This window comes from Tachypleus tridentatus, chromosome 6, assembly GCF_004210375.1.
Source record: "Tachypleus tridentatus isolate NWPU-2018 chromosome 6, ASM421037v1, whole genome shotgun sequence".
NCBI classification, from domain to species: Eukaryota; Metazoa; Arthropoda; class Merostomata; order Xiphosura; family Limulidae; genus Tachypleus; species Tachypleus tridentatus.
In genome coordinates this window covers 160,680,204-160,690,130 of record NC_134830.1, presented here as the reverse complement: position 1 = coordinate 160,690,130, position 9,927 = coordinate 160,680,204, and the positions used below count along the sequence as shown (strand labels likewise).

Sequence of the window (9,927 nt, the reverse complement as noted above, 5' to 3'; positions counted from 1 at the left end):
AACAGCGACGTCTATCGTCTAAAATCCTAGATAAAGGTAGATAAAGAAAAAAGCTGGTTATGAAATGTATATATGCATGAAAGAATAATGAATCGTACTCAGTAACATGCCAAGACTTTTCTCTTTTGATAAAATTTAAGAGCAAAATGATCTTTACACACTACATAAATATAAAAGAATTATAAAACAATATATATATATCTAGAACGTAAAAAGTCGTTTTTTTCTCAACTTTTAGCAAAATATGTGAATCTCTTGAGTATACACCCAAAATTTTGGAACTTTTCTCTACCAATTCTTTAAAAAATTATTGGATGTTGATGTCACATAAAACTTTTAACACATTACATAAGTGAATGTTAAAAACTTCCAAGGAATACAAAGTTTGTTCATATTTATCACTATTATTATTTAAATATTAAACCCTATAACTGTTTGTTTGTTTTGGAATTTCGCACAAAGCTACTCGAGGGCTATCTGTGCTAGCCGTCCCTAATTTAGCAGTGTAAAACTAGAGAGAAGGCAGCTAGTCATCACCACCCACCGCCACCTCTTGGGCTACTCTTGTACCAACGAATAGTGGGATTGACCATCACATTATAACGCCTCCACGGCTGGGAGGGCGAGCATGTTTGGCGCGACGGGGATGCGAACCCTATAACAATAGATCTAGCTTTCAAATAGCAGTGCCATTTAGATGGGACAGCAGAAAGCTTGTTTGTTTGTTTTGAATTTCGCGCAAAGCTACTCGAGAGCTATCTGCGCTATCCGTCCCTAATTTTGCAGTGTAAGACTAGAGGGAATGCAGCTAGTCATCACCACCCACCGCCAACTCTTGGGCTACTCTTTTACCAACGAATAGTGGTATTGACCGTCACATTATAACGCCACCAAAGTTGAAAGGGCAAGCATGTTTGGTGTGACAGAGATTCGAACCCGCGACCCTAGGATTACGAGTCGAGTGCCTTCACCACCTGGTCATGACGGACCCAGCAGAAAGCGATTACCTCCGATGTGTTGTAATATTATTTATTTATATAAATTTGTAATATGTGATTTGCACTATTTGAATTGTTACTAATTATTGGAAACAATTAGAATAACTACGTCCATAATATATTGCATTTTATATTTTCACCTTTATAAAACATAAGACAGTCAGTCTGTGGACATACTCCCATAGACCTTAAATAAAAGTTCGCTTCCCAGTTGAAATTTGAAATGGTTATTCTACTTATGCTGTGAATTTCAAACTTTTATGTGGTTGGACAAGTTATGCCACACTATCAACAGGTCCCATGTTGGTACAGCGATATGTCTACAAATTTACAACGCTAAAATCAGGGGTTCAATTCCCCTCGGTGGAATTATAGCTTTGCTATAAGGAAAACACAACCACTATTAAGAGATCTATATTAAAAATATCAAAAAGGCAACTTTAAGACTTAAACGTACTAAAATTTTAAAACATTTTTACTGTATCTAATTCTCCCCTTACGACAAATATATGTCTTAAAGCTGTATATGATATTCTTTTGTCCCCAACCCCTCAAGGAAGCAGTAGTTCTATAGGCTTACTTTCAAAGACGAAAAAGATGCTAAAACGTTTTATTCCATCTCTTAAGAGAACTTTCATAAACAGGCTTTAACAATATTAACGTTTAGTGAAAAGCAAAGTAATGTTGCTAATAGTAAGGACAACAACTTGATTTCAGGAGTTCAAAGGCTCATCGACTTGTACAAAGAAATTATGTTATTAATAAACAATAAGTTAATTGTAGATTGTAATTATTTATCAACCTTTCCGTAAAGTGTGTGTGTGTGTGTGTGTGTGTTTCGTATAGCAAAGCCACAGAGGGCTATCTGCTCAGCCCAGCGAGGGGAATCGAACCCCTGATTTTAGCGCTAGTAAATCCGGAGACATACCGCTGTACTAGCGGGGGGCCCTTTTCGTATACTTGTAAACATAAACAATAAGTGGTTTCAAACTCGTTTTGCTTTCGATACTTTACAAAATACAATCATAATATTGGCGCAAAAACTCATTTTGAAACTTAGTTACAGTGATGTGTTCTCTTTTTTTTTACTTGATTAACCTAATTTTAGAGCACTGTTAAGATAATTGAAGTTGCAGAATAAAAGACATAGAATTAAAAACTTAGAAATTATAAATTATTTGAAATATGTCGTTACTTTTGACAACTTAAAAAAAGACTGAAATAGTAAAAGTTTTATTTCTTTTAATTTAAACCTCTTGCTTTTTACTTATATTACTTGGTACTGTTTTGTATTTCTCTGACATAAAATAGCTACATACATATCTAAATTTCGTAAATATAAGACTGTATTACTAAATGACCAAAAACATTAAACGAAAGTCTACAATGACTTCAGTAAAACAAGCCTAACCTTAAGCAATATTGTAACTGTTATTATAAACAGAACACTTCTTACATCACATCTTACGTCCTTTCTTGTCACTCGACACCAACACCCAGGAGTGCGTCATAACACCATAACGCCTACCTTCAAACAACGTTTTTTTAAAATAAAAAATAAAAATAACGCCTGCATCTTGTTACTCTGACGTTTCGGTGTGAGACTCGTCAAGTTAATGTTAATAAATAGAAAAGCATTAACTTGTGGTTGGATTTACAAATGAATATTGAATAATAATTATTTCAAAAGTAAATATATTCAATAACACAATGTGTGGGTTTTGACAGGTTTAACGTATTTGGAAACTTACAACCAAAGAGAAAAAGAAATGCTCAACTCTATTTATCATATAGTAAGCCATACATCATCAAATTACATGTTTATACACGGTGCACTATAAAACCTTACGTATACACAGTACAATCATGTATATAAATTGAAAGGATCATTTTAAAACAGCCCCTTATAAAAATAAATAATTCATAAAATGAAAAATATTTTATAAGAATGAGAGAAAGACATGTCATAATCAAAAAATGTTAATTAAACTTTAGTAAAATATAAATTTTACTCTATTAAATTACGTAGATGTACAAAACGACTAGACTACTGAAAACTTAAACATAGATCTTAATAATATTGGAAAGAGAGGGGAAAAGATGTGACTTACTCTCATAGAAACTTTAAAACTCATGAAGCTACGTCAATAAAGTTTGTTTTTTTGTGTAAATCGATATCACGATAACAGATTTCTAACAAAAAAAATATAGGCTAAACTGTTGGATAGCTGACAAAGCTACGACTTTGATAAATGATTTAGGTATAGTTCATTGTAATTTAACATAATATTTTGCTCTCCTGTACAATATTTTAGGAAAAAAATCTCTCACTAAATTAAGTTACTCTTCATATTTCCTTCCACCACTTTAGTATAAAATATTCTTCAGCTCGATTATATTGTGATAAATATATATCACATATATATTAATATATATATATACACAAACAATAATATATATATATTATTGCGTTCATAAAATATAATCTTAATTTTGTGCCAATTTACTGCTTTTTAATAACATTTAAATTTTAACCGATTAGTAAATTTAAAACTGTAACAGCAGTTTAAGCAATGTGTATATAGCTGACCCTAAATCACGTGTATTTTATATGTAAATACCTGTGTGTGTAGGTTAAGGGACCCTAGGAAAATGTTTATTTTTCTCCTAACCCTCGGGCCCTGTAGCAGTGCTGTAGCTGCTCTAGTGGTGTGTATGCCACTGGATTCACGTCATAATAAATCACACCAAGAGACAGTAACCTCAGTTAACTTTGGTATCATTGTAATACGTTTGTTGTGGCGTCTAATGTTCTTAGCCTGAAAATGCCAAAATTATAGTCGCGTTTTTGATATCGGTGCAAGACATTTCTTGTGGTCTGTCATGTTCCTAGCGACCTAGCCTCAAGATACCGACCTGTAGATTAAAAATCTAGTCACATTTTCTACACGAAGCCAGATTATCAAAACGTTATTTAGATTTATTTGCTGTTTGGTGAAAGCAAAGAGAGAAAAATATGAAGAACTCAATGAAAAATATAGTTCCTATTCTGTATTTATTATAATATTTGATTATTGTTCTGTACTAAGTTTACGTAATAGACTGAATAATAATGATACCTTTGAATAACATTTAGGAGATAAAACTAAAGATATCACAAACTTAGTACTAAGTTTACGTAATAGACTGAATAATAATGACAGTTTTTGATAACATTTAGGAAATAAAATTAAAGATATCACAAACTTTCTGATTCTAGCCTATGGTGTCAAAATTCAGGTTTTGATACCCGTTGTAAGCAGACAATAAACAGTTGTTTGTGATTAACAAAAACTGTGAGGTATAATAAAATGAGATTAAGCATAGTATTGATTGATACGTGATCTTACAAATAATGTGAATTTAAAGGCCACTCTTTTACCAACGCATAGTGGGATTGATCGTACCTTCATAACGACACAACAGCTCAAAGGGGGGACATGTTTGGTGTGACTGGCATTCGAACTCACAACCCTCAGATTACGACTCGAACGCCTTAATCGGCTTGGCCGTGCCAGGCAATTGTTAAGCTAACGTCACTAGATCGTCAATTGTTTCCACCAGGAAAAGTTTAGTTTGTACTGTCCCCTATTTAAATTGCACGTTTTGCAGAGATTGGAGATTAAATTGATTGTAAAGATAGTTGTGCTTTTTTATGTTATGTTAGATTCGTATTTATAAAAACTGCGATGAAAAATATTTTTCTCATAGCAAATGAACCTTAGAATTGGCTTACATCTTTATTAAGATTAGTGTGTTTTTGTTATAGCAAAACTCAACATTGGGCTATCTGCTAAGCCCACAGAGAAGAACCAAACCCCTGATTTTAGCGTTGTAAGTCAGTAGACTTAAGGCTGTACAAGCGGGGGTGGTAAGATTACTGAAACACTTGGTAATTTTAGCTTTGGATTAGAGCAACTTATGTACTAAGAGAGAAACTAAAAATAAACATGGCAATCAGAATAACAAATTAAATATATGTGTTTAGGTTCCTGCTTATACAGACTGGAATACATTGTTTCATTTGTTGCATAGCCTCGCTATAAACGACATTTTTAACCGTAATTTGCTAAACATTCTTTTTAAAACTTGAATGAAGCTGCATAATCCTACTTATAAGATCCCTTGAAATATACAACAATGAATACAAGGAAACATGTCCCATAAAAAATTTTAAGCAAACGTTTTAATTGAATATTTTATGGAGCATGAAATTATCGCCAATAAGAGTAATCAAACATCATTATAACCTTAATATAATTGACATCGCAACAAGGTTATCTTTTAAAATAGTCTCATTAACTTACTTCGTCTGAAAGCTCCTAAAAGGTACAATCTTCTATATATTTCTAATGGAAATGAAAGTTCAAAACTAACGCATTAAATCTTTTCCAGCCCAAAGTAGCGTAAAATAAAAAATTAATGCTAAGTAATCCAAGCTAACTAAACTAAACTAACGTGGCAGGGGTTTAGTTTAGAGAGAGAGAAATCTTCTGTTGTGGTTCCTCTTCGTCCCCTTTCGTGAATTGTTGTTAGGTTTAGTTTTATTATTTATTTATTAAATAATTTTTGGCTTTTTTTTTTTTTGGATGGAGGATGTCACTCTAAATGTTATCTTGGACGGAGGCAAAGGCAGCAACGGAGAGAATGGCCAGGTCCCTTCCCGAAAGGAAGAAGTCAAGCAAATATGAACGTGAATTCAATTCAAACGACACGACTCAGGGTCTGGCAATAAAGTTGCCTGGGCTGGGATCTAAAATTCCAATGCCTAAGTTTTTGCTGTGGGGGGAAACAGGAGTGCCCCGAGAAAACCCACTTTCACAGGACAGGCGCCGAAAGTTTTGCCTATCGTGTGCCTGACATCTGAAAAAAAGGAATACATATTATTGACATGAATTTATTTCTTTAGATGCTTTGTTGTGTAATTTGTGATTATTGAAATATGTTGTAAGGTGAAATGTATTTTGTTGGTGCACTAGTTAATTTGTAAAGTGATGCCGTTAGTTTGTTTCTATTTTCTGCTTTCAGATAATATTTGTGTGATATTTCCGTTAGTCTATCTCTTAGTGTTGGTAAATTGCTAATTTGATGTATATAATTTACTGGCGTGAATGACGGTAGACTGAATGCAGATCTTAGTATTCTGTTCTGTTGAATTTGGATTTTCTGGTGTGTGTTATTTGATATATTGTATACTACTTGACATCCGTACTCTATTAGTGGACGGATGTAGGCCTTGTATATTTGGATAATGGTGTTTGGTGAACATTTCGATTGTCTACTGGTTAGAGTCATTAGGGGTGAAATCCTTTTTCTAATTGATGAGTGTATATTGTTTACATGTTTTTTCCATGTTAGTTTTGTGTCGAAAGTGATGCCAAGGAATGTGATGTTTTTGCTCATGTTAATGGTTGTATTTCCGAGATATAATTTTATTTTTTCTAGATTTTTTCTTTGCTTTTTTAATTTCCTGTAGAAGGTAATTGCTTGTGTTTTGGTTGGATTTAACACAACTCTTCACTTGTTGCTCCATGTTGAGACGTTGTTTAGTGATTCTTGTACGCGAGACATGGCCATCACTGGGTTTCTGGAGGTGCTCCAGATAGCGATGTCGTCTGCGTATTGTGAATTATGCGTGTATGTTAGATTTGGGAAAGGTATGTCACTGACGAAAATTATGTATAGAAGTGGAGAGAGAACTGATCCTTGGGGCACTCCTGCGGTTATATTAAATGATTTGGATATAGTTTTATTGACTTTTACTTGTGCTGTTCTATCTGTTAAGAAATTTGAAACCCATTTAACTATCGTGGGATTTATTTGCAGGTGATTTAGTTTGTATTTGATGGCATTGTGCCAAACGCTGTCGAATGCTTTTTTGACATCTAGGAATACCCCGATGGTTACTTGATTGTTGTTGAAAGCTTTATAGATTGATTCGGTGAGTCGTGTGAGGTGATCTGTTGTTTGTCTATTTTTCCTGGAGGCATTTTGAGATTCTGATAGGATGTTATTCGATTCGCAAAAATGGAGGAGACGGTTGGAGATAATTATCTCCATCAGTTTGCCAAGGCAGCTTAACAGACTGATGGGGCGGAAATTATCTGGATTGGTTCTGTTGGTTTGTTTCTTTGGGATCGTGGTTATGATGGCTTTTTTCCAAGTGTCTGGGTAATATCCAGTCGCTAGTGAAATGTTCATGATCTTTGTGAGGTGTTGTAACAGGAGAGTAGAGCTATTTTTCAGAATACTGTTTGGTAAAGTAATCCAAGAAAACTGTAAAAATTCTTGAATATATTAGTGTCAAAACTGATACGTATTTCTAATTCAAACTGAATAGTATATTGTTTGTTATTCAACTCTATTATCATGTGGCTAATGTTTAAGTGCGATTTTGTTTCCCAAATAAATGTACACATTAACCATAGAAACTATATTAGTTATTTTATTTATGTGGTTTTCACCCTGAAATTTTCCATGTTGGAGCAGTTGTAAAATTACTAGCAACACTAAAATCCAGAATTTGATCCCATTCGATGGACACAGGAAATAGCCAAATTTGGCTTTATTCTAAAGCAAACAAAAAATTCTGTGAATCTTGCACAAAAGCTTTGAATTGTTAAAATCCTGTCGTTAGATGTCGCGTGTGTGAAAAAAAAAGAATATTACACAGGCAAATACTTGTGATTAATTTTAATAAAACATAAGATTAGACCTGTTTGTTATTCATAACAATATTTATAGCTTAATATACGTATAATGTTCCTCATCTTCGTTTTTAACCTATAAAAATATTTAAAATGTTTCCGAATGAATTTCAGGTTTCGAGACTATTGTGTCGCCATTTTGAACTGTGACTTGAGGAGAAGGATCTTTATGAAGTCGATTAATTTTCGGAGAAATGTCATTGACCGATTCCAATATTAACAGTAGTACTTGCAGCAAATATTTGTTGTGGATATTATTTTCATGGAAGTGGATTTAGTTTTATGAATAGCAAAGAAGTCTGTATGTTTGAAGGAATTTGACGAGACAATAGTAGATTGAGGAAAAAATACGATTTCATTTTGTTAAAAAGTTAAGTCAGAACGTCATATACGTAATTTTTCTCAATAAGTTGAATAACTGAAAAAGATCATGGGCCTTAACTTTTACAAACAGTGCATACTACAGCTTAAAGTTAAACTGTAAAGACTAAATGCAATTTGATGTAATGTCAATGTGTTATATGACGTTAAACAGTAACAGTTTGTTGAAAAACAGACTCGACCTACTGTCTTGAATACTTTAAAATTTAGAACAAGAAGTATTATAATTACTGCTAGTACGTTGCAAGTCTCTCTTAAGACTTAGTACTTTAAGATATTTCTGGAACTATAGTTTGTATTGCTAGTACCAGTAGTATAAAAATGAAATTTGGATCATATCATGATTAAATTTATAGACCTAGGGTATGTGTTTTGAAAAATAACTAATAAAAAATGGAAGAAACTAAAATTATCTATCACGTTGAAGAAGAGGAAACACCATATTTGGTAAAATTACCAATTCATCCTGAACGAGTTACCCTGGGTGATTTTAAAAATGTTCTGAATCGACCAAACTTCAAGTTTTTTTTCAAGTCAATGGATGATGATTTTGGGTATGTATGTTATTTTGATATATGTCAGAAGATATGTCATAAATTCTCAGATTCATTTCAACAATACATGTCATTATTCTCATATGATGTGCTTTTTTTGTACAGTTACAATGAAACCAGTGTTGAAAGATATTAAACTATTAATTCAATATCATAATCTTCAAGTGGTTAATTTATTGCTGTTACATTTCTCCAAAATACTGCTAAACATAGATGCAAAATCACCAGTGTAAGTTGTGTTCGTTTTTATATTTCTATTTTAGGCTTAATAATGTTAAGTTGAAATATTAAATGTACTGTTGTTTTTATATTTGAAGTTGATGAGAAAGTAAATTTTTCAGGCTTTTTTCTTAAAGAAGGTGGCACTTTCCCTAACTGCATCACCAATGTTTTATTATCAGTATTATTTTGATGTCAGTTATTAATACTAATTATTTTTATATTGTTATTCATTTACTGATTTATTTGAAATATTGTCACTCAGTTTATCTACTTTGAAATATAGTAAGCATTTTTTTCTTATTGTTTTTATGTTTCTGATTATACTGAGACATCTTACTAAGTTTTTATGGTAACTTATAGTTTTATTATTATTATTACCATAGAATTTAGCTCTTGTTTCAAAATTTAAAGTTAAACCACTAATTTGAATGTATAGGTTATTGGTAGTTTATCTTGATATAAATTGTAAAGAGTAAAACTTGGAGAAATTAGTGACATATATAATATTCCTATCACATTAATTTGACATTGTGCTTTCTTTATGAATTGTTCATATCACTCTAAATTTGTGTATTTAATTAGATTGTTCTCATATTGCTGTTCTTGACAAGTTGAATCTGCATCTCACAATATTGTTAGTATTACTTCCAGAATTTATGTGATACTTGAAAGTTTTTGGCGGAAAATTATCTTTGACTAAGTCTTTGCTACATCCATACATATAATAAAATTTTTTTTTAGCTAACTTTATAAAGGAGTTTTAAAATGTCTGTGGATTATGTGAACACATTTTTCTCTATCATGCTAATTTTGGTTTCTAATTATTTTTTGAAGATACAGATGGTATTGTTATATGCTATACTTGATGGTTACAGATGGTATTGTTATATGCTGCTATGCTTGATGTTTTTTTAATACTAACATTTCTATTAATTAAATTTCAAATAGCGTGATTCTGAATAAAATGATTTATTACGGTGTCTTGATTAAAAAAGAAACTAACTGAATCAAAAGTTTCTCAAAACT

General features: G+C 32.1%; 1 protein-coding gene across 4 annotated transcripts in view; it reads left to right on the top strand.

Annotated features, from left to right (window-relative positions):
• The first annotated feature begins 7,863 nt into the window (after positions 1-7,863).
• The window catches only part of LOC143254299 (segment polarity protein dishevelled homolog DVL-1-like), a 31,238-nt gene continuing 29,174 nt past the window's right edge, over positions 7,864-9,927 (top strand). For 2 of the 4 annotated variants that reach the window (XM_076509234.1, XM_076509233.1), the window contains exon 1: positions 7,864-8,679. In XM_076509234.1, the coding sequence (XP_076365349.1) occupies positions 8,519-8,679 (161 nt within the window). In that variant the 5' untranslated portion in view covers positions 7,864-8,518. The remainder of the gene's footprint in view (positions 8,680-9,927) is intronic. The other 2 variants (XM_076509236.1, XM_076509235.1) reach the window with 1 other exon arrangement.